Genomic DNA, 25,283 nt, shown 5'->3' with positions numbered 1-25,283 from the left:
ATCAAACAACAACAGAAGAAGTTATCACATATTCTGTGTTCCTACAGTAATGACTTGTTCAGTTTTCCAAGAGAATGTATCCATGGTTGTATAATCCCTCCACACCAATGGTGTCTTTCATTACAGGAGACCAGACTAGAAATTCACTATTACCGTTCTGGTGTGAGAGTCTGCAGACAAAATCCTGGGCAGATTAAGTCAAAGCAAGCACTGCAGTCAACTTCAGTAGCGCTACTATTATTTATTTATAAGATATATACTAAGATATAAAACACAGACACACACATCCTTCAGTATTTTCCTAAGAAATATTCAAAGTAGTACCTCATCGAGAGGTATTCTTAACGTCTGCTGATAATTCCAGGAAGGCAAGCAGGCCATGCAGTGATGAGCATCCCGATGGTGGTTAATGTTCAAGTTTTCATATTTTATGCTATTTCTTTTGTGAGGGATTTGACAGCTTACCATTGGTGCAGGGTGGACCAGTTTTTTAAATACAAGAACATTTTACATGGGATAAATCACTGAGCTGGAAGAAAGTGAATGATTGGCACAGGGCAGAAGTACTTTTTGCTTCAAGGCACTGGCCTGTCATTTGCTGGAAAATCTGTTTTATTAAATGCCATTCACACTTCCCAGATAAGTCACTGAGGGATATGCCAGATTCTTTCCCAAATACTGCTTGATACTCAGTGCAGATCACTGATGCGAACACAACATCTCTTTTGATGTTCCTAAGCACTGAAGTGTATACATTTCCCAACACATCGAATGTTTATAAGGCTAAAAGAGGGAAAGATATCAACTCTTTGGACAGAAAAGAAAGCCACTGTTTTTCTGCCCTTTATAAGTATCTAATAAGTTCATTTGAATAGTTCAGGAAAAATGAAAGCAGGTGTCAAGACCCTGGTTAGAGCAAGTTTCACTTAAGTGTAGTTTCAGTTAAAGAAGTAAACATTTATTATTGGGAGACAGAGAGGAAGAGAGCAAGTAGTAAGGTCTGCTGTGCAACAGTGATGCACCAAGAGTCCTCACTGTGGCTTCTGATTTGCCCCTTTAAAATTTCTCTTTAATCTAACCACACAGAAATCTAACTGCAATCTAACCACACAGAAAGGATGCAGGATCACGGCTTAAATTTGCAGATGACAGGGGGGCAGTGAAGGCTGAAGGAGAAGGTGGAAGTTGAGCTATACACGCATTTGACTGCAGATGCGCACAGATGCATTTAGTCTAACGAAGGCCCTTCATTTGACTTGGCTGGTTTTTGTCAGGTGTGACAGCTGAACACACTGATACCATCCACATCAATGGTTGCTTTTCACTTCTGCTGTACATGTCAAAAGAAAATAAATGTATTCCACTGACACCCAGCTATCAGGCAGATTATTAGCATGAGTATAATAGCACTATTCAGGGACTATAAAGAATGCTTTCCTGCTTAGTCCCCCTTCAATCATACAAAACACCTGAAGTCATTTTTCAAAAAACTTGTGGGCTCAGATCACCTTTAAGAGTTGCGAAGTGCTCTTACATTGGAAGCCCACTAACACCAATCACTTAGCAAACAAAACAGTAACAAATGAAGTAGGTCTGCCATCAAAGCTGTGAGTCTATCACCAGCACTCATTTCAAATGGCCTTTTTGTGCAGCTTAGGCTTGTATAAAAGTTTCTTAAATCAGGCAGTGCACAGATTTCAGAGTGATACATAATAGACTAGCTTTACCTAGCACACTTTGCAGCACTGTTTAAAAATAATAATTTGAAAATTCAACCAACTAAGCCTTGTTGAGTATTTTTGCCTATAGCATCAGCATTACTGTTTCAACCTCCCATTTTCCTTCATATCAAAACCAATGACAAACTACACGTCCACAGACGCATTATTGAGAAGACTTGTAAGTAACCCTAATACATTATTCTAATTATTTTCTACAAAGGAACACATTATACATGATAATAACCAGCAGCAGATCATTATAAATTAAATTTACAAACAGCAGAGGCAGGATATAAACATTTATAATGCAAGCAAACAACACTTTACCTCAGATGTATCTCAGATTATAAAATGAAAGATCACCAGCATTTCTACCTATTCTCAGCAAATAGAGTACATCCCATGTAGCAAATACGGTCACACAGAATACTAATTATCACTTAATATCCAAGTGAAAATAACATAACACCTTTATTCAGCAGAAGATTCTGAATCCTGGCAACTGCTATATGGGATTTTCCTTGTCTGCAAATGCAATCCACAGCACACCCTTTCCAGGCAAGCTCCTGCTCCCATTTGAAAAGGCTTCTACAGCCAAGATGTCAGGGGAAGTACTGACAGATACACCTCACAGCCTGGAATTTCCTGTGCTGCACAATTGAGTCACAAGCCCCTGGTATCAACATACGTTAAAAACAAACAAGAAACAAAAAGACACCCCACACACATCACAGAAGTCTACATAGCAGGATTTTTCCTACACCAATTTGGGCACGCACTGCCAGAGCAGCTGGGCTCCTCCCAGCACAGGAAATCAGCCCTGCCCAGGACCACAGAGGCTGTAATCCACCTGCTGGCCACAGCTTCCCATATTCCTCTAACAGCACTGCACTTGCTTTATTAAGCATTTTGATCACTATTTAGGTCAGGTTTTGTTGCTCATAACTCAGCCTGCTGAACACAGCTATCTGTGGTAGACGGTACCGCTCGATACAAGGATGTGCCAGCATGGACCTTAGGTAGACGCAAAAACCAACAGCAAAACTGACAGAAAAATTATTGGCCTCATGTTTGAGGCCCCTTCCAAAATACTCATTGTTGGGATTGGAAATTTCTATTCTTTGTCCTATTCTCCTCAGTTTTTGTCCCTCCCATGCCCACCAGAGCTTGGAGCAGGCCTCGCTGAGGCCTTTTTCCCCTGTGGCTGCCTCAGGCCTACCAGGACTGCTCTGGGCAGCCAAAACAACTTGGTCTCAGGGCAAGATTCATTATAAGAACTGACAAATTCCAGTAGCTCTGAAGTTTTATCTGAAGCCTCAATTGTTTTTTGTTGCTCCTCCACCTTTCAGAAACAGGCCTTGTCAAACACGTTAGCTGAAGTAACAGCATGCTGCCTCAGTACATCATAAAATATGTAAGAGTGTACAGGCCAGCAAAGGGATCAGCTCCGGAAGGAGTGAGGCCCTTGGTATTTCTTGACTTTGGGGTACTTTTCATTCTTAGTGCTGCATTAGTGTTATTTTGAAGTGTTTGATGCAGTATTAACTAGTGTCATGTTTTGAGGAATAGAGCAGTACAACACTGCCTGAAGGAAAGAGAAAATACCTTGAAATGAATTGTGTGATCATTTACAATGCCGAAAGCTTTTTAGCTATGGGCATTATTTCACAGCCAAGGTAAGCACTCTCTCCTATGGGTACAACTACACAGCTGCTCTTTAAAAAGCAGATAGAGTTTCTGTTTCCAGCCTGTCCTTCCTTATTAAGTTCACACTGATGAGAACTGATCTCCCAGCACTAGAGGTGACAGATCTGCCCTTAAACCAAGCCAGGAACAGTCACAGTTGGGGTCTCTCCCTCTGGGGCAGCTCCTCCAGCCTTCTGCAGCATGTCCCCCGTACACTGAAGCAAGTGCAGCGGTAGGAAAACCCACGGACGTACCTGACCTGCAGAGAGGGATACAAAACCTGGAACTGCCACGATATTGCTTGAAGGCCATAAGGTGCCATTGGCAAGTCACTGGTGCTGAGACCAGATTACACCTTCACAGTTGGGCCAAAGACCAATTAGGAAGCAGGGCCGGAGACGCATACACCCACAACACAGCTCAGGCTTGGGTTTAAACAGAGCCCTTAGAGCTACAAGGTGAGGGTGTGTGGGGTGGAGAACCCAGGTGAGGCTGGTCAGGGCAGTTAAGCACAATCAGACAATGGCTGCCCATGGATGCATGAGGCCTGGCATGGACAGCTGTGTGTCCAACTCAGCAACTGGTAGGAGGTAGTGGCTTTCATCCCCCCCACTCCCAGCGCAGCAATAAAACAAAGGCTCTCCTGCCTTTGGGCTCTCCAAATCCATCCTAGTATGTAGAAGGCACAGCATGAGTGAACACATGCAACCCCCTCTGCATAAACAGGAGCACAGAATCACACTGAAAAAATGAGTTAACGTTTGAATTAAAGTCACTAAATGCATATTGAATTCCTAGATAGACACTTTATTTAATTTCTCATCTTCCTTATCCCTGAAGAAGAAATTAAGTTTCATCTTGTGAAGACGTGAAAGCTGGACAATCTCTGAAAAAATCTGCCTTTCAAGAATGTTAGAAATTGGAAAAATATATTCTATGCAGCATAAATAAAACTCAGCCTACAAAAAGGCTGCCTTCAGCTATACATATATGAATGTGCAAACATATAATTGATGCATAAATTTATTAATGCAAACTCAGAAGCTTTACACCTCGTAGTCAAGTTGACATATGATCTTTTATTTTCCAATAGGAAAAAAAAAAGTAGCGCAAAACTGATAAAACTGTTTGAGATTAAATTGGATTTTCCACTACAGAAATCTGTTTGGAGACAGGTATTCCAACAGCGAGACACAGTACAAAAAGAGTCTCTCAGAGCCTTAATGAGAGTGACAAGGGGAAAAAAGTGTTTCTGCTTTTCTAGAATGTTACTCCAAATTCTGCTTTTGTCATAAAATACTTTTGCATCTTTGCAGAAACTATTTTCTTCCTGTCATTATTTTGCAGTATTTAGCTGAAAGGTTGGAACAAGAAAGCTGCATTATGTAAAAATGTTTTATGTGCTATTCGAGCAAAATATGACACCAACTTTGGATGAAATGAGTAATAAATGTATTCAAAGATCTAAATTCAATATAACAAATATGGTACACTGGAGTTCACCTGACAGTACCTACGGATTGGCATTATTGGTAAAGTTATCATATGAAATAAGGATTGCAATGGTTCTTGGCTCCAAAGGATGAGTTCACTGCAGAAGCCAAGAGCTTCCTCCATGCTTCCATCCCTTCGTCCCTACTGACCTCCTAGCTAGTCACTTCTTCCTTCCCCACAACTTTAGGGCTGCCCGAAGGCCACAATACCTCCTCCACAGCTGGGACACAGCTTGTCTCTCATTCTCCTCTCCTTCCTAGGACACAGGCAGCTAATCATGTCCCTAACACCCTCTTACCCCTTCTCTATTTTCAGTTGTCATCCTCCTTCCAACAACTTCCAAGTTTCACCTTCGTGTTTCTGCCACCAGAAAGGGTTTCACATTCTCTCCCCCAGTCGAAGACAACATTCATTCCTCAACACACATCAGCTTCCAGCCTGTCCCAGGATCTCTCAGTCCGTGACTCCACCTTATCTCTGGGTACATGTGTATTTCCTCCTCCTTCAGGAAAACTCCACTATGCTTGGCGTTTCTGGGAGGTTTCAGCTGTAATATAATGAAGTTTATCTTAGGTGACTGGCAGTTCTAAGATGAGATTTTACTATTTTCTGCACAATAATGCAAATCTTCATACTTCGTCAAAAAAATTAAATTTGTTTGACTTTTTTTTTTTTTTTACTTTCCAAATAGCAGTCATTACACTTTTTGCTTTACAGTCTACATGTCATGCACAGACATTTGTCCTCCTCTGGACTCCTCAGTGCAGCATTAAGTGTGATGTTCTTTTTGTGTCAGCAACAGCTACAACACTGCTGTGAAAAATGCAAACCAGCATCCGGTATAGTTCATGTCACTAGAATCTAGACTTCAGTTTGCCCTGCTCATAAATTTTTCTGTTTCACCTCTATGAAGTGAAAAATATTAGGCACAGGTAATTACTCATGACAGTAGTTATTGGTAATTACCAACAGTCTGCACATACGTTATCATTTACAGAAATTATTGCATTTTTCTAGACATTTAACAGTTATTTACTCGAAGTGTCTTCAATTAACTATTTGTAAAAAAAGGAATTCTCAAAATTCAGTGAAACAACTTCTATGAATTTCAACTTCCAAGAGAAAGATACACTTCTGAAAACAAAATAAAGAGTTGGCAATCATTTATGGCAAATTTCACCTTGACTTCTTGTCAGCTTGCATTCAATAACTGCTCTGAACAGTACTAACACATTTTTCAAGGTTGTCTTGGCCCTACTAATCTTCAGTATTTCATGAGCTCTGAGTTGGTATTATTACTGAGAGATGGATGATACTAATAACTGACTACTTTGGAGAATGTATTTTAGGGATTTCATTTCTACTTTCTAATATCATTTATTCATATGTTCTAAGGAAAATATTGATATTGAAATTAAACCCCATCAGTAAGCTCAATCAGATCATTCTATAGCATACAGATAGTGATCAGGAATTGATCTGACTCAAACTGAAGTCATTGGAAGGATGGTCAAAAACCTTTAGGTCATGCTCTCTAGAGAGTGAAAGTGCTTCTTAACAAAACTACAGTAAAAAAAAATACAGTGCATTAATATCCATATCTATCTGTGTCTGCATAGGTCCATGGTGCACACTGTGCATATTGTAAGTGTGTGGAACCTTAAATTACTCCAGGAAACTTCAGAGATTACCTTGAAGCAATTCTCTGCTGTCTGCACAGACTGACTGTCTTCTACTAGGGCAAAAAGGAAGGTCAGTCTAACCTCCTTTATAGCAGGAGCTGGAAACCGTAGGAGCTACCGCATACACCACAGTATCATCTGATAAGTTTTTGGAAATCCTAATTCATAGCAAGAACAAGAAACATTTCTTGGAGATTGGATGAAAACTCAGAAATTGTCGTAATACTTAATGAAAGTAGCAGAGGAAAACAGTTGTGGGTATGGCTCCAAGAACAAGAAGAAACCTGCTAGAAAAAACTAATTGGAAAAGCCAGCTCAGGGATCACTGAACAACTAAACCGCTCTTTTTAGTTGAATGCCATTCTGTGTTAAAACAAACAAACAAACAAACAAAACCAAAAAAAATGAAAGGAACTCTCAACTTACTACTTCCACTGAGCAGAAAAAGCAGTCAGCATTCAGGGCTGCAGATGGTTTGGAAGCAGTTCATAGTGAGTGTTCAGAACCTGAAATTTGGGCTCAGTTTGTTGTAATTGGTCATTTAACTGAAGACCATCTGACGATTTTGTTTCTTTAACTGAGATGTGTGTGTATTGTAATCCAGCACGAAGTTTGAATGGTCACAATTAAGAATATAGATTTCCCTCTCTCTGAATATTGTGCCTTAGCTAGTAAATATTTGCTTTTCCTACGGCTAGCCTGACTAGCACATGCGTTTGTTAAAATAATCACAAAGAAAGTTAACAAGCAAACAGGAAGGTAGGTGAAGCAAACTTGGCTAAAAATGGAAGAAAAAAATGGCAGAATTTGTGGAGCACAACGGAGCAAGCTGTAGTACAAGGGCAGTACTGTTGAACCTGAGTATCACAAAAATGATAAATTAGAGAAAGGCTTTCAGCATTCTGGTGAAACTCTGATTATTTGTCTATTCTATGTCAATATCAATTTATAATAAAGTTTAACACATTTATATTACCTGTGATTGCTGCAGATTAAGTCATTTTAATAGGTAGATTTCAGAATATAAACTACATGTGTCAAGCTCATGAGGCACGTGTCTTTTTTGCTATCACCACATACACAAAAAGAACCCAGTAAATTATTTCTTAAAGTAAGCAAGGGTAAGCTGAACATATTTGATGTAATACACAGTACTTAAAAGCTGTAGAGGTAGCATTTTTAATTGTTGCCTAGTAACAGTCACAATATTGAAATTGACCTTCAGCTAAAAATAAAATATTAAAAAAAGAGGAAGAGACTATTGCTATATTAAAAATATAAAATTATTTTAAATTTACCATGCTACCATTTTTAAAGGTGCATTTTAACTTCTTCTAATGTCTGGAAGGGTTAAATAATCCCCCCATTAAGCCATTCCCCATTTCACAATCCAAACTGAGATTTTATGAAGTGTTGCTAAAACATGACACAAAAGATGAGTTTGTCACCTTGACAGCAAAAGCCAAATTGAAATCTAATATGAGTGAACTTCAGATGTCTGAGTAACTTCAAAGAAACATAAAAAATGGACTGTGTGCTGGCTTTGCTAAATGCATATTACCTTTTGTTTTCACCATAAATCAAGTAGGTGTGAAATTTGCACTCACCAAAAGAAACATGCAGATTTTGGGGAAGTTCTTATTTGTTAGCAAGCTCTTGTATGCAACTCTGATCGGAAATCCTCTTTTATGCAACTAGAGAAAATGCAGACATTTTTATAAGCACAAATATTTTTATGTGTGTTAAAATCTGATGCATATAACATCCCAGGCTATAGCTCCACTTAGCTACTGAACTACTGAGTAAAAATATTACATTTATTTTAATAAACAGGTCACAATAATGCTAAAACATCATAGCTCTGTATACATGGTAATGGTAAGGTCTTACTACATCTGTTGAGTATTTATGCATTCAAAAGGATCCTTAAAAAAATCAGAGGTAACAGTTCTGGGGTCCCTTGCTATCAGCCATATGTATGGAGAACATATTGCCCCCAAAAGAAATTTCATGGGTGTGAAGGTAATCTTTGTGTTAACCAGATATATATCTGAAGGGTATTCCTAAAACTGTTTTCAGGTCAGTTCCCTTGTTTAGAAGGCTCAGCTTTAATTGAAGCAGTAAGTTAGCTGATTTTACACATTTGGATGGAAGAGGAAAATGGCTTTTGTGATGAGCATCTGCTGTTTTGTTAAAAATGTGGTTAAAGACATTAACAAAAGTGACATTACCAGCTGTTCTAATGTCAAACAGCTTAGTAAAACTGTTTTTTGTCAAATGACAACATATGACACCAAAATCAATTCCAAACCAATAACACTCTCTTAGTTGCAAAACAGGATGCAATCTAGAAAAAAATGTTAATTAAAGTACAAATTATACTTTTTTCCCCTGAAAGACTAGAATGCCAGATTTACTGACAAAACTCAGCCTCTTTACTAAAACCATAAACGGCAAAATGTAATCTATGATAAGTTCTGTGATGTATAAATAACACCTTATTCCCATAATATACTCATAATAGCAATGGAACATGACAGGCTGTGCCTCTCAGGGCAATTAAAGCATGCCTCAGGTGTTTAAAGTACCTTGGCCTTTGGACTTGCAGCTCACAAACCCCCACCCTTTTGTGCTGTAATCATCAGGCAGGCTATGCTTGTTGTGTGCTGCTGTTCAACTATCCCACACTTCTGTTGCCATCATTTATAATTATCTGATTATTAGAAGGTGACACACTAGCAGCCTTGTCAGCTAATGTTCTTCTAAGGAGAAGATTATAGTCACAGCTAAGCTGAGGCTTTGGGCCAATACCCTTAACATTCTTTACTATATATAAAATAATAAAAAAAAATCCTTGAATGAAGCAGGAAAATAAATTACTAAAATATGAATGGCATCATTTAGACCTTAAGTTCAGGCTCCAAGTCAAAAGTGGACAAATTTGCCTTCAACAGCTTAATTGACCTGGAAAGTTCAGATGCTATGAAATGGCAAATGCTTGAATATCTTATTGAAGGAGTATACCCTGCTTTTCAAAATTAGGAGAAAGATGCATGTCAGAAATGTTTGGGAAAATTCCTTCCCGAAACATACGGTGAATTACATGAGTCGAGACTCTCAAGGTAAGCCTAGTCCTCTGAGACAGTCATACTGCAAAAGAGATTGGTGGGAGAAGCAAGCAAACAGCTGTGCCTTCTTGTTAACTAAATAAAGGACAAATGCTTTAAATCATGATCGATGTATGCAAACTCACAAACCTTGAAAAACATGGAAACTGGAATAATGGCTTCCAGGTGGAATTGGCAGCAGTGCTTAGGTGACCAAGGTACAGAAATCTGGTGGCATCCCCTGGTTTTTATGCTTTTGAGTATAAATCCAGCTCATACAGTACACATCACAACATTTTTCAGTTCCATATTAAACTCATTCCACTAAAATGATTATTTTTGTTAAAATATTTTTAAGTGAATGTTATTTTCTATAAAGAACTCAAACACATTTTGATGTGCATTTTTATCCAGCTTCAGCAAAGAAATAGGATATGTAACGTCAGTGTTTGTTGCTGTCCCCTCACACCACAGCATATGGTAGGTGAGTTACAGACACTTGTGTTGCTGCTGCAACTCTTCAAAGCTAAATTGTTGCATCTTAAAATCTTAGGCATATGCTATTTTCAAGCTGTGAAATACCTGCTTACTTAAACACACAGATGCCAATAATTCCCATATGTCTTGAGAAGATTTTGAGCCACTTTTAATAATTTATTAGCTCTGCACAACAGAAATTTGAAAATGTAATAAGGGGAGGGAAAAAATCTTGCATTTGTCAAAAATAACTGAAGTACAGAATCTAGCCCCAGTCGCAGGCTGAATACACGTCCAGCACACTTGACTGGATCCTTCCAGGCTTTGCCATATACTGAGAGTAGCACCTTCCCTGCTATAGGTACCATCCGTCTTCCTAGCAGCTGGTTAAATCCTAACCTGGAAATGATGCATGTTGCAGAGTATGGGGAGGGAGGAGTTGTGGAATGCAACCATTGCACCAGTACAGGAAACCCGAAAAACACTTGCCTAAGATCCCCCTCTGAGTGGTCCATCCTGATCTCCTGGAAACTGCAGGAAAAGGGAGAGTTGCCTGGTAGAAACCACAATTATCTAGATGCACTGTCTCTGCAGACCTCTTCACAAAGCCTCACTCACACATAAGCACATCATTATGTACAGTAAATGTAAGGGACTGAACTCACACAGTGCAACCATTAATCTAATGCTCCCCTTACATCCACGTAACTAATAAGATGCTTCTCTTTCCAGCCATCTGCAGAGCTATGGATTCCCTTCCCTCAACTTCTTGTTTTAGTTTGCGCTAAAACATCAGACAAACGGAGATATCAAGGAAACCAAGTAGATATATATAACCTGCAGTAATTCACTAGGAAGTTCTAGCTGCTATTGTTATTAATTACTATTTGTTTGCTACAAGTGCAATTTATACTCCATGGGTTAAAATCAGGCACCATCAAATCAAATAAAAAACCAAAAGGCTGGCTGTACATATCAAACAGTCAAAACTAAGCACACAAAAAGACAGCAGAAGACTACAGTGAAAGCACAGAATCAGCCTGTAAATTTAACCATTTTGCATGCTCAGATCAGGACACAGTCTTAGAGTACAGTAAAATAGACAACAACGGCGGGCTGTGCTCACAGGTCTGCCATTTCTCCCCAGCTGTGCAGTGGCATGTTACACTGGTGAAAATTAGAAAGCAACATAACCTCAGCTGACAGGTTTATTAAGACACAGAAGACATTACACAAGGCCCTTTGACATTATAATCACTAACTCAGTCAGGAGTAGAAAACTACTTGCTATCATTATTGGAAGTAATTGGTAAAAAAAAAAAAAAAAAAAGAAGAAGAATAGAGGAAAGAGTAAGCAAACAGTCTTGTAAATGTCACGTTAATTATTTAGGATACAGGTGCTTTCAGCCACATATATTGTATCCCATCTGTACTTCTGTAGTTTTCAGCGATCAAAAGTAAAGACCCAGAAAAAGTCTACTTCGACCTTGCTCCACTGGTTCAACTGCTTTGCCTTCCATTAATGAAACTGTTCATGCTTCTGTTCCACAGTTAAGGCTTTTCATTGCTGCTAACATAAGTCCCAATTTACAATGATATATAATTAAACTATACAAATTTGTTCCAGGCTGGAGCTGATACAGTCCCAATGCAAGTCCTTTCTATTGTTCTCTCTCTCTCTCTCTCTCTTTTTTTTTTTTCTTAACCAAGTTTGATTTTAATGGATTTGTCTGATTTTATTGTATAAGTGTTAGGGAAGGAGAAGAGTTTAGTGGTCTGTATGACTTCATGTGCTCTCCTACATGATCTTCAACCTTTAAATATGTCAAAAAATAATGAATGCCAGAGTGCCAATGTTTCTGGGAAACATGTAAGTTCTTGACAGCTCTTCAACTGGTGGGACGTAATCTAGTGCAGGTCAGAAGCAAATAAAACCCTTTGCCATCCCATGTGTAAAGCCCTGCCATCCCCGTGCTGTTTGTGCTGAGGCATCAGGCACTGAACAACAGAAAAACACAATTCCTGCTTTTAGAGTCTGTGATCTACATACCAAGCCAAGATCACTGGGAAGTACAAACTAAAATGGAGATGACATCATTCCTCTAGCAAGAAGAAACCTAATCATCATTTTTATTGACAGACTGCAGAAGTTGTGCAGCCCCTCTTAGAGCTTGGACTGGGATTCCTCATGCCCCTTTCTGTCCGAAGAGTGGGGTGGAAGATTGTCTAGCTAATACCTTCTCTTTCTCTACTCCATGATTTAGGTGACTCAAACTCTCTTCACCCAACTATTTCCACAGCTCTAGAAAACTCTTGAAAACAAGACTAAGAGTCATAGTTTTGAGAGTGCTCAGACACTCTGCTTCTCACTGTGACGTCTGTATGTGAGCTTGTGGCAAAGCTACCCTTAACACACAATGCCATCTACTCCAAATAAAAGTACAAAAAAAAAATTAAGGTTGTGGCTGAATGAAATGGAAACCAAACTGCTAAAAAACTAGTGCTTCAGAGAGATAACATGGAAAACCAAATATATCAGAGTAGATAGCTTCTTCACAAAACCTGCCTGTATTCTTGCCCGTTTATTTGATAAAACATGCAACAGAGCAATAACCAAATAATGGAAAAACACAAGGCCTTTTTTTTTTTTTTCCATTCTCTCTCTCTCTCTCTTTCTATATATATATATATATATTAAACAGAGTAACGTTTCAAACCTGACGACTTCTTTAAGGAACTAAACAATTTCTGTCTCAACACGTGTTTCAGCTTCTGCTTTGGTAAGCTTTGTTCTGTTTCTCCAGTAAAGACCTCTTTTGCTCCCTGTGTCCTGAGACAGCCTTGAGCTGCAGGCATGTCCTGCACAGACCTACAGAAACTGCCTCTGGCCTGATTGTTCCCCTTTGCCTTCAGGCACAACACAAGCATCTGTCACAAGCTGCAAAGGACAGTAGTCTTCTTATAAAGGCACAAGATGTACAGATCTCTGTAGATCTCTATAGGACCCCAAACCACGTTCTATAGGATCACTAACCACCTTCTTCTAGTTCCACAAACCACAGAAATCAGACATTAGCAACTGCAGGTAATTGCTTGTGAGTTAATGAACCCAGAGCAACTCTATTAGCTACAAAGCCAGGCCCGTCTTCAGAAAAACACTGTGCGAATGTGCTGCAGGTGTGTGCACAGAGAAAAGGAGATAGGAAAGTTCAGAGCAGTGTTCTCTATTTATTTTATCTTCAGACTTTTCTGAGATAACAAATGCAAAGCCAACAAACATTTACAATGTTGGATTTCCTGATTTCTACTAGACTGTGCCGCTAGGGTCCATTTAATACACAGGAATTGCTAAAAGACTTAAATATGCAGCCTTTTGATGCTAAGCAGCCATTACAAGTATTAAGTGTTCAATGTACCTACAAATATGCTTAAAATATGTTTACAAACACACCTGATGACATGATTCAGCTAGCTTTAGTTTAAGAAGAGACCATACAAAGGTCTTAGATACTCCTGTTTGATAGACATGATAATGTATACCAACACTTGTGCCCTGGAGGGATGTAGCTGATGATTTAGTGGGTATGGAAATGCTTATGTTAGGGGATTCCTTTAGTTTATTTATTTTGCCTTTAGAGGCTTATACTGAAGAGTACTCTGTGAAGATGTCTCTGGGAAGGTCATATTGCTTGGATTTTTACACCTCGTACAGAAAGTCCTCCAGAGAGCGAACTGCAAGCCAGCAGTGAACAAACATTCTTTAGTGATGTTTGCTCCTTACTTACCTCTCCAGCTTGTGAGGCGAGAGCAGAACTCTGCTTTCCCTTGCAGGATGCGTGTCTTTCATTTTAATGCCTGTGAGCTGAGACAAGATCTGCTTTTTGTTTCCTCTCATTTCCAGCTGCCTTTTTCCTTTGTCAGAACTGACAACTTAGAGGACAATCAAAACACAGAGAAAGAAACCTTGTTTGACCTTACTGCTGAGAGTCTTAAAAAATTAATGTTAGCAGCTATTTATATGCATCAGGAAATCACTCTTTTGCCTTTGAGTTTAGCTGTTTCAAAATGTCTTTTTCAAGCTCTCTGGACATGACCAAACTTTATGAACATTTCACAATTCATGATCTTCACTAGAAAAACACACAAGGACTGATAAGAAACTGATACTCAGAAAGAGACCTACTCAACCGCTGTCCAATGGGTAGATTCTCTAACACAATTCCAAGCATAAAGCGTTTTCCAAGCACACAGTGTCCAAAACCACTTGTATTACACAAAGTAATTTCTACTAAAGATATATTCCAATGGCATTCATTAATGCAACAAAACTTTCTCCATATCCAAATGAAGGGGCATCATCTTGTTTATCTTTTTAAGAGTTCCAGCTGATTACTGTACTAATCAAATCACTTGGAGCATTTTACAGCCCCAGCTTATTTGAGTACAGTGCATTTTCCTAATAAAAGATATTCTGTTAGTAGTAATTATAACTATTGACTGTTCAGTTTTAAAAAAGCAAGAATAACATGGGAAAATAAAATAATTGCAAATGTTATTCTGTTCCCCACTGAAAGAAGTACTGTTCAACTTGTGTGCATGTGTACTCTTTAGCTTTTCACTGGAATTAGACACAATGTCATTTGAAGCCTAAAGGTCAGAGGGTACTTTTTCAACAATTGATACTATTCTGTAAGAACACTCTTGAGTTTGAACAGTTTTGTTCTCTCACTCCTTAAAAAAATAAAAATAAATAATCAGTGCTGTCTTAAAACTCCCAAGGAACAGGACCGAAAGCCCTGCAGAAATCAAACCAGAAAGACCAACTTGACACATTGGGGAAAACTTCAAGCCCTCGGGTAGTGCTTGGAGCTGTGTGCCAGGATGCTTTGTAGCACCAGCTGAAAGCATGTATATAACCTAAACAGCAAAGAGTCCTAGAGGCCATATGTGAAAAACAGCTTTAACCATTGTACATGCTGATGTTAGATATTGCATTTATACAGAAAGGGGAAAGAGATAAGAAAGGGAATGTACAGACTTAATAAGGAACAGATGTCATTTTCTCTCTAGTAGGAGGCTAGCATCAGGGAGATGTTTGAAAATTTGTTAAATCAACTGTTGTGGCAGCTGAACATCCTTGAGTTTAGCCAATGTGATCTAAGCGTTCACTACGTGATTTGAAGATCCCACAAAGCAACCTGGATTGAAAATTGCAGTCAGGGTGAAAACATAGCTTCTAGGTCTTTAAGTGCCAGGTAGAGATTGTTCTTTACAATTGCTTCCTCACGGAGGAGGAGTGGGAAACATAGGGATTGTGAAAGGAAGCTCTGTCAATCAAATTTTACAATTTATTTTTTCAATGGTTTATTTTCACCCCAAAGCAATGCAATTCACCTGAGTGGGAAAAATGGTTGAAAACCTTTAGAAATGTCAAAGACCACTTCTGTACAAGAAAGCTTGGGAACATGCCTACCGTATGCCATTAGGCTGGTAGTCAAGACTGCACCAGTATGAGGTGGACGATGGCAAGGTTGTTTCTGTTTTTTCTTTTTTTTTTTTTCCCCCAGCAGAAAAGAGCCATTAATGAGAAATATAGGTGGAGTAAAAATACCCAGTATCAATTAATTTAAAAATAAAAACTGTAGTAATTTTAGAGGCATGCTTAGATTTGAGTAGAATATTACATTTCCATAACGCCTTTAATTTCAAGTGTTCTGCAGACTTTGCACAGAGGAATCACAATACGGTCAGCTAAAATGCAGCCAGCTCTAGGGTCAGAGAGAGTAACTATTAGAGCTTACAGAATCTCACTGAGGGTGGCTGCACATGTTCAGTACCAGGACCAAAGAGACATTGCATATATTCTCAGGAGGGAAGCAAAGAAAAATATGGTAATTACAGTGCGGGAGGAGGAATATAGATAAAATAGAATGCAATCCTGAAGCTTGTAATTTAGCCAGGATATCAGATTTAATTTGTAATGTTCAGCAGGCTTAGAAAAGAGCAATGCAATTTCCATGAATTAGAGGAATCCAAGAGGTCTTCATTTAGTCTCTATTAGACTGAAAACCCCGGACAAGCTTTGAGTCCTCAGCATTCTGCAACAGTCGCCACACATATGAAAAACTGCAAAGGTGCTTTCTGAGAAAACAAATGGCAAAGAAACTTAGTGATGTTTAGACCTGAAAGTGAAACCCCAGGCACATTTATCTATTCCTCTTACATCCTGCTGTCTAACAATACCCATGCATCCCCCCCATAGACTGGACTCCACTAGGCTGTTGCTGCAAAGGAGGGAGATTTACTACTTTGCTCTGAACAGCAATATCACAGGATAATTGTTGTTCCATTGGATTTGGGCTAAATATTTACCAGCACTTTCAAAGCACATCCTGAACAGGAGTCTTGGCAGAAGCACCCACTCTGCAATTCTTTTAACTGGCAAAAAGAGTGCCAGTATGTGACACAAGGCTTAAGATTTCTCTTGCTGCCCTCCCCTTAACAGACGGGAAGAAATCTTCCCGGTTGTCTCCTCAGCTTTTCTGCTGCACTCTTCCAAAGCAGCATTTACACTTGTCAGAAAGCTGTGCTATTACTACACTCTCAAATTTTATCTTGCATAGCCAAAATGCTATGTTATGCCTATCTACAAATTTCAGCACAGTGCATTGCAGCATGTTCATAAAACAAAAGTTCATACACACAAAGACAATATTAATATGCAGCATTTGAAAATGGATAATCTCAGTACACTGAATGCCAATGTTGTAAAACTGTGAGATACACTAAACTTAGATATACTGTCATATTAAATACAAAACTAATGTTACTTTAGTGGTGAAAGGGAACACTGGAATTACCAAAAGTGTGTTCCTACTGTCACAATGGGAATAATTACAGGGTATTGAATACGTTATAGAGGGAATTGGAAGATGTGAAGCAATGATGTAACAAGGGAAGTGTTTCCATACAGTTTCTGCTCTAAATTCCTTCAGGTATCCGCGATAGAAAAAATAAAGAGGGTGAGAGACACAGAAAGAACACTAAACTATTTCTAATCACCTTAAGTGTACATTAGAGAATCTGACTGCAACATTAGTGAAATTACACAGCATAGATCAGATCAGGGGGGCTGGATTTAATATACAGAAGCCCTTTCATAGGCTGTGCTGAGGATAATATGGTAAGGAACATTGGGCTGGAAATTTGCAGGGTGAAAAAACCCACACTGTACAGTCTCATTAAAAGTTTGAGAGCAGTTGACATTCTCAGTAACAAATCTTTCAAGAAGCTGCAGCAGCAAGACACATACTAGCATAGCCTTAAGCTGCTAGCAATTGCACAACAGTTTAAATACAATACATGCCTGGCCAGCACAGTGATTACTGTATTCAGAGGCAGTCTGCACAGCCTATCCAGAAGACACAAGGACTAGTTTATGACAGAAATTATTAGAGAACCCAGAGATGATCCTTGACAAAACCAACCTAGAATGAACAAAAGTGCTAAAAATTGCCCAAAGCATAATAGCAGAACAGAAAATAATGCTGACTTACACTGAAGTCCCAAGGCTCAGACAGCCACTTGACAATCAGCAGTGTGCACATGCTTTCAGTGCTTTCAGAAAAGAAGAAACATCTGGGAAGGCAGAGGGAGCTGCCTAGGGCCATATTGGACAATGTGTGTTTGTGGGCAAGAGATGGGGAATGCAGAGTGTGGAGGACATGTATATGTGTAATACAGACTCATGCTGTAATATATGCTGTAAGCTGTAAGGTGAGGCCTTTGCTAGTCAGAAATTTAGCTATCTGGAAGAGGTGTACCATGACATAACTTGAACTATGGAAAGAAAGTGTGTGTTAAAGGAGTCGTATTTATTTAGGTTGGCACCAAGGCTACCAGCCCAGGAGGTTACTATTTGACCAGCCAAAGATCAGCAGATCAAGCCCAGCAAGGAGGATCCCCAAATTTGTTGTCTCATCTCTCCATAGCTTTCGCCCCTTTTCACAATTATCATAGGAAAAGAAGCAGTAAATTTTTCATTGCACAGATTAGAAATGCATAAAAGGGTACATCACAATGATAAATATGTGGAGAGGTACAGACTGATGGGCAACAGAAAGGAGCAAAACGTCAGTGGAAGGAGAGATTTGCAAGGAAATGGAGGATTCACAAAGATGTCTGTTCAAGAGCTAGATGCTGTCACAAGTAGAAAGAGAAAAACCCAAAGACCTAAGGAGGAGACATTCACCAGGAATATCAGAGCAGGCACTGAGACATGTAGCAGAAACATGGAGAGAGAAGAGGGGCTGGAAGAGGAAGTGTTTGCACATTTTTTCTGGAGGGTGAAGAAAGTTTGGCAGTATACATGGAGGTCTGCAGTAAAGGACAGAAGGCTGAAACCCACTCCTTCACCCAAACCCTAGGACCACATCAACTGACTTAAGGAATGCTATATGGCTGGTCTGTACCGCTGTAGTTTTAGGTGAAGGCTGTGAAATAAGGAGGAGAGTTGATGGTTCAGATGGAATGGTATTTTATACTGTGTGGGAGGGTGTTGATCCGGTATGATGCACTGTGTAGTGTTTACATTTACAGGAACACCAATAGCATAGACAGATACTTTATAAAAACAAACTACGCACATTTTAAAAGTCAAAGATACATGGGTATGCCAACACAAGGCAAAAGCTACCCTTGTCTTTTCTAAGAGCAATAAACAGCCCATTCACACAGATCAAATGTGGTTAAGACAAATAAAGCTAAACTAAGCCAAGATTAAGATCGACACAGTGTCTATTTAAGCACTTGCAGAAGAAATGCTGCGCTTTATTCTCAAAAGCTAGTGCTCGCAACCTGGTCACTCCTCAGGACTGGTAACCTGTATTTTATCCCTGATTGAAAGAAGGCATTTATACAATCCACCTCTGTAGCTCTCAGCTGTCTGTCTATATCTCACCCTTGTTTGGGACCACAGCCTATCCAGCATATAACCAGTGATGCTAGTAGTATCTTCTTTTTCTCTGGCAGTAAAAACAGTGGTAAGCTACACTATGCTCAGGTTCTTGCATAGCTATTGTACATCCTCAGTCCTCCAAAGCAGGCTGTGGGTGACTGGGATGACCAAAGATAAAGCTGGCTAAAGGACAGTTTCTGAACACTGGTGGAAATACAGGTTTAGTAACACAAATACTTGAAAAAGTGGTAGCAAGCAACTCACATCAGAAAGGGTCAAAGATCCAGGAAAGAATCAAGAGGGAGGTGCACATCTGTCCTCTGGCCTATGCAGTCAGAGGGATCTACGCTGTGAGGATGAGGACAGCAGCCAGAGCTTTGAAGCTTTTCCTCTATGTCATAAGCTAGGGAACAGCTCATGCAAAACAAAAGAGGATTTCAAATAGGTGGCACTGCTACTTGAGAAAGGAAATTATTTCTGTGTATGATCAGCCAGAATCCTTTCCTGCATAGCTTGGAGAAGGGTCATGGGCCTGAGCAGTCACCCACTATCTCCTGCAGAACAAAAAATGACCCGAGCAACTGAGGTTGGGAAGAGCAGAGACAGGTAGGGAAGATCACAGAGCATCATCTCAAAAGGTAACAGCTAGGAAAGATAACACAGCGATTTAACCAGGTGTTGTCATATCAAATCAGAAATGCTGCTGCTACCCAGCTTTGAGTTAATGTAGGTCAAGGCACTCCACTCCTCTCTTCTATATAATCTCCCACACTTGTTATGTAGATAAATGCAAAACAAACAGCACGCTAAAAATAGGCTGAAAAGCCCAAAAGATTACTCAGATTATGTCGTGAGCATGTAAGACAGCAAGGGAGCAACTGCTCTCAGATTTGGGAGATGAGGTATATTAATGTTTAAAATTATTTGTTCTGTTTTCAGGGTACAATTTAATTGCTCTTAGCTGATGGGTTAGAAAGCAATACCACAGTGTACACTGTACCCACAATAAATATAGGTATATGACCAATGCAAAGCCTTGTAGTAGAATTTACAGAGGTGATAAAATGGGTCATACCAGAAACATGGTGACTGAATCAAATTACCAGGCTTCTCTTGATAGAGCATACACTCAGATACATATAAATTAAGCCACTCAGAAACAAACCCTTTTTAATACAAGCATGAGCAAAAAGCAGCAGGAGAAGCTTAACTGCAGCTCTGTTACATTGTTATCAGTTAAAAGGCTTAATTCAAAAAGATTAATTCTAATTTTTAATTAAAGATAGAGAACATTGCTATTCCAGTTAAGGAACAGTGCAAGGAACTGTTGCATATGGTAAAGTTTGGAGGGGAGGGGGTTGATCCTTTAAAACAAAATAAAATAAAGTCAAATAAATAACCTTCTGCCTTGTACCTGCTTTGGAATTACCACAAAATGATACCAGAGCTTTTAGTATGCCTGCGTTAAGAAGCCGTTTGCTCCAATCCCCATTCTCTCTGCATCATGTGACTTGAGGAAATGTGGAAGAAAGATTTGCAAGTGCTGCAAAACAGATTACTGATCGGGCTTGTAAGAATTTCTGCTACTCTGTAAATTGTCATTGCAAGCATTGGATTACATTGCTTCCAAGTATATTTACATAGGAACTTTTAAAATAATGATATTTCTTAAGTCACATCTTCAGCATTATCCAGATTGTTGGCAGAATCATTTTAGTGGTGGAGTAGACATGGAAAGTAATCTAAGACTATGTAAGTAAAGAAACTGTAAAATATTTTAAAGAGGAAAATAAGTAGCCTTACAGCTGTCTTCTGCAAGACATAAAATATTAGTATTAGCTTACAAAGCACTAAGTAGAATTTAAATGCTTTTGATGCACGTAGGATAAAAAGAAAAAATGAGTTCAGAAATTAGTCAGGTGGGTGGTTTTGAAGTACTCTGTAAATGCCAGGAATAACCCATAGCGATATAACTGAGGTATTACAGCAAAAAGCCATCTCCATCTTAGCATATTATTTTTCAGTTAAACCAATTACAAAAAAATCCACTTTTGATGGGTATCAGGAGCTGGCAAAAATATTCCATAAAGGGATATAAAGGCTACATTCTAAAGTAAAAACAAACAAACAAAATACGCCACCCACACTACACAATTTTGTCATTTATTTTCAAGTAAACATCCCATGAATTTGAAATGCATAGCCTGGGCTGGAAGTTGACAGGTACCACCAAATTATGAGGTACTAAAATTTTTAATTCCCCATTTTTAATCAAATTTTCTACCCCAAACATCAAACAGATTTTATGTCTAAAATACCATGTAAAAATGACACTCTTCCCTAGGAGATTTATTACTTCAGAGCACAAACACAAAATCTGATCCTGCAAATGCTCCCACATGAGCAACCTCTCTGATACAGACTAGGGCTTGAATAACTTAATGACATGAGTCTATCTATTTACCATGAGTCAAAGGTGGTGAATGCTGGCACTATTGCAATTTACACCACTTGATCATTTATCTCAATTTCTGCAGAATTAGACCCATGAACATGGGTCCATAACATAGCTACTATTTATTGCTGATGCTGATGGCAGCAGCAATCTCTCACTCAGAAGGAGAGCCCTACTGAAAAGGCTTGCCCACACAGTCTCTTTAATCCCATATACAAGCATAATGGTTTTCCAGTATAATCTGTGGAAAAGGCAAGTAATTCCTCCAGTATGGTATGACTGATATGTCTAGGGAAAATTTATTAAGCTACCTTGCTGCAGGAAATATGGGGAAAGACCCAAACTTGCCTATGTTAAATACTCTACAGACTCAAATTCTTTCAGTAATCATGATTTCAAAACGGTCCCTGACTATCTCATGAAAACAAGCCATCAAAGAACTGATTAAAACTGGAAACAGCAAATAAAAACGAGCAAAAACAGTCTAAAATTACACCTTTTAAATTATTTCATACAACATCTTGAGAACGGGTTGCTGCTTTGGGATATGGAGTGGGAGGCAGAAGACAAAATCAGCCCTGCCTTCACCAATAACTCCAGAGCACCCCATCCCAAAATTAAGAGTCCTGCAACGTGCACCTCCTCACACACAGTGCTGCGCTGGCCACCAACAGCCAATGCTGCAAGACACCATTTCACTTGGTCTTCACTCTCATGTACAAACCCTTCAGTATTTCAAGTTATCTCACCAATACAAGTGCCAGAGCGAAAAGAAATGAAGGCTAGTTAGTGGAAGAAAGCCTTTAAAGTGCAAAACAGCGTGGTCTGAAAGTCCTGTTCCCAGCTCTCTGTTACCTTGCTCGGGACATGGGGCTCTGCTCCTTCTCAGGTCATCACTACCCTGTTCAGCTAACCTTCGCGTGTCTGCCCATTTCCCCCCTCTTCTCATACATGTAGAAAACAATTTTATAATGACTGTATTCACAAAGACTAAAACCTGGCCATTTAGCTAGGAAAGATTTAGCTGTAAAGACTGATATCTTGGCACATCAGAGAGATCACCAACAGATCTACATGATGAGCGCCTTCATAACAAATCTCAACAGGAAGAGACGTTGGAGCTACCATTGTCCTTGCCTCACTGACATTATTGTAAAGGAGAAGACTTTAAAGCAGCATGCCTTTTTCAACATAATTCTCAGCAACAGCATTCATAAGCACAATGACAAGAAGACAGTAGCACTTCCGATGACAATCCAATTCCAATTTCAAGCCTCACAGGGTGCTATTATAAACAGCAGGGAAAATTACAGAAGATATTTTGGCACCTTTAACTTTTAATAGCCATTTTAATGCAGATGATCCTGACATAATTTTACTGTCTATTTGGTAATCTTATTTGGAAAACGGAATGAACACAAGATCATCTTGCAATATACAGTCACATTTATTTTTTTCAGTATCTGTTTTCCTGAGCATCCTTCTCAGGGATCTTATCATAAATCAGTATACCCTGACTTTCTGGAATTTATTTGACTGTGTTGGTACAGCTGGTGCTGATAAATACAAACGTGAGTCACAGAACTGTAAATCAGAATATAGCACATCAATGGATTTCTTTAGGTGGAGACTTTGTAATAGCATCAGAAGAGGGACTGCATTTATGGCTCAAGTGGTAACCTGAATTCTTTTTCAGCTTAACTTGTGAAGTCAATTGACTGGCAACGGGACTTCAGCAAATATCCTCCCTAAAATGTCTGTCTATAAAAGCCCACAAAAGAAAACCAAAAAAATAGAAAAAAAAGTTTCAGAATACTCACTGGAACCCCTTTAGGATACAAGCAGCTGAGAAAGGAATCTCTTATTTCTTACTAATCTTCTTTTGGGGGAAATGGTATATATGAAAACGCAATAACCAAACCAAACCTCTTCACCGAGCACAGATCAGTGATATGTCCATGCAGGCTAAAGTCTTTATGAAGACTTAACATAAATTCATGTGTCTGTCTCCCTTAGCACTTCAAGCATAAAGATGATGAAAGTATAAATAAAACTTGTGTGTACAACTTTACCAATAAAAATACTCAGAACAAGTAATGAAGCTTTAGCTAAAGATGCAACGCAAAATCCCAAGGATGATTTGACATCCCACACATTTCTCTCTCTGCCTTCTGGAGATACTGATGGGCCAAATGGTATGTTTTATATTTACCAATGTTTTTCCCATGACAGCAGGACCTCAGAACCAGGCTCCCACAGGGTCTATGTTTACATATGCCCTAGAAGGAAAAATTTTTCTCTTAAAGCTATCGAGAGACACCTAATTAGAATGAATATCCTTTGCATGTATACTAAATTAAACTCTTACACATTAGAAATCAGAGGGAAAAACAAGCAGATAGTTGCATCACACAAAATGAAAAGACAAAAATTAGTTCCAGCTGAAAATGAATACAATAATTAAAATTTATTTACAGATCACAAACAGGAAAAGAAATGGGTTTCTCTTTGACAATTTTATGTTTCAGCCTGGAACTTAAAAAAAATAATAATAATTTAAGTAACTTTTTAAAGCAAATTGTTTGAAAAAAAATCTTATTCTGAAAAAATGTTATATTTTAGAAAAATGAAAATGTTTTAATGTTTCAAAATTCAGTGTTTTATTTTAAATGACAAAATTGAAAAATTCACTAATTGGCATTTGTGCCAAATTAAGTTCTTCTCTATTCCATTTGGTATGTGTTTCAGGTAGCCCAACGGTTTCTACATTTACAAGGATCACAATGTGCGCTAACAGTTTGCATTACCAGCAGAACTCATTTCTGTGAACACATAGAGAATTGGCTGGGATGTGAGGAAAATACATCAAAAAAAGTGATTCAGTTTTACTTTCACAATGAAAGTAAAGAAAGTAAAGATTTTCTTTGTGAAAGAAAATCATATCATTACATTTGCTGTCCTTATTTTTAATTTGTATTTTGAAACTTGAAATATAGTTTGAAAGTAGGAGAACAAAGTAAGTACTCACAAACTTGCAAGAAGTATGAGTCAAAATCTGTTATATTAGATCCCCTAAATAGAACCTAATGTATTGTGTACTTTCTCGAGGACCTAATTTTCCTCAGATGTCCTGCTCTTTTGTGATGGATTACCATGTGGAAAACTACCAATGCAGTGCTGAAGATAACTGAAGGAGTCCAATCTGCTAACCAGGGCAGACAGGGTTAAAGTCAGGCAGTGTAAATATTTGTTAGATGCCTCCACTGCTGGACTAGTTCCTATTAGACCTCTGAATTAAAAAAATAAAATAAATAAAAAAAATAAAATAGAACACAATAAAATAAAATTCTGAATGCAGAAACCATTATTTTTTTCCCCACAAGGTCACAGGTGTCTAAAAAAGCAGAAAATAAGAGTACCATTGTTCTTGCTGTTTTTCAAATCATTACTCTATCTGGAGGAAGGTTAGTGTATCCAGTGGTGCTAAAGATAGGGAAGAAATTTTGTATATATTATTATTTGGCAACATAGAGATAGTAATGACAAAAAAAATGGTACATCATATTCAGAACACAATGATTTAAGGAAAATTACATTTCATCACACATTGGTAAGATGTCTTTAACAAAAATACCAACGTAAGTAAAGGCTGTCTGAAACTACTCCAGAGGTGGTAGGTATTTAATTCATAGTTTCAGCTAATTT

General features: G+C 38.6%; 1 protein-coding gene across 10 annotated transcripts in view; it reads right to left on the bottom strand.

The window, feature by feature from the left end:
* The window catches only part of FHIT (fragile histidine triad diadenosine triphosphatase), a 560,843-nt gene that overhangs the window by 210,100 nt on the left and 325,460 nt on the right, over positions 1 to 25,283 (bottom strand). The window contains exon 1 of one of the 10 annotated variants that reach the window (XM_067003240.1): positions 3,683 to 4,146. The exons of the other annotated variants lie outside the window; for them this stretch is intronic. Within the exon in view, the coding sequence (XP_066859341.1) occupies positions 3,683 to 3,719 (37 nt within the window). The 5' untranslated portion in view covers positions 3,720 to 4,146. Of the gene's footprint in view, positions 1 to 3,682; positions 4,147 to 25,283 lie in introns of those variants that run through there. 10 annotated transcript variants of the gene reach the window in all.

Source organism: Anser cygnoides, chromosome 10 (assembly GCF_040182565.1).
Source record: "Anser cygnoides isolate HZ-2024a breed goose chromosome 10, Taihu_goose_T2T_genome, whole genome shotgun sequence".
In the NCBI taxonomy this organism is placed as follows: Eukaryota; Metazoa; Chordata; class Aves; order Anseriformes; family Anatidae; genus Anser; species Anser cygnoides.
This window is presented reverse-complemented; position numbering and strand designations above follow the sequence as displayed.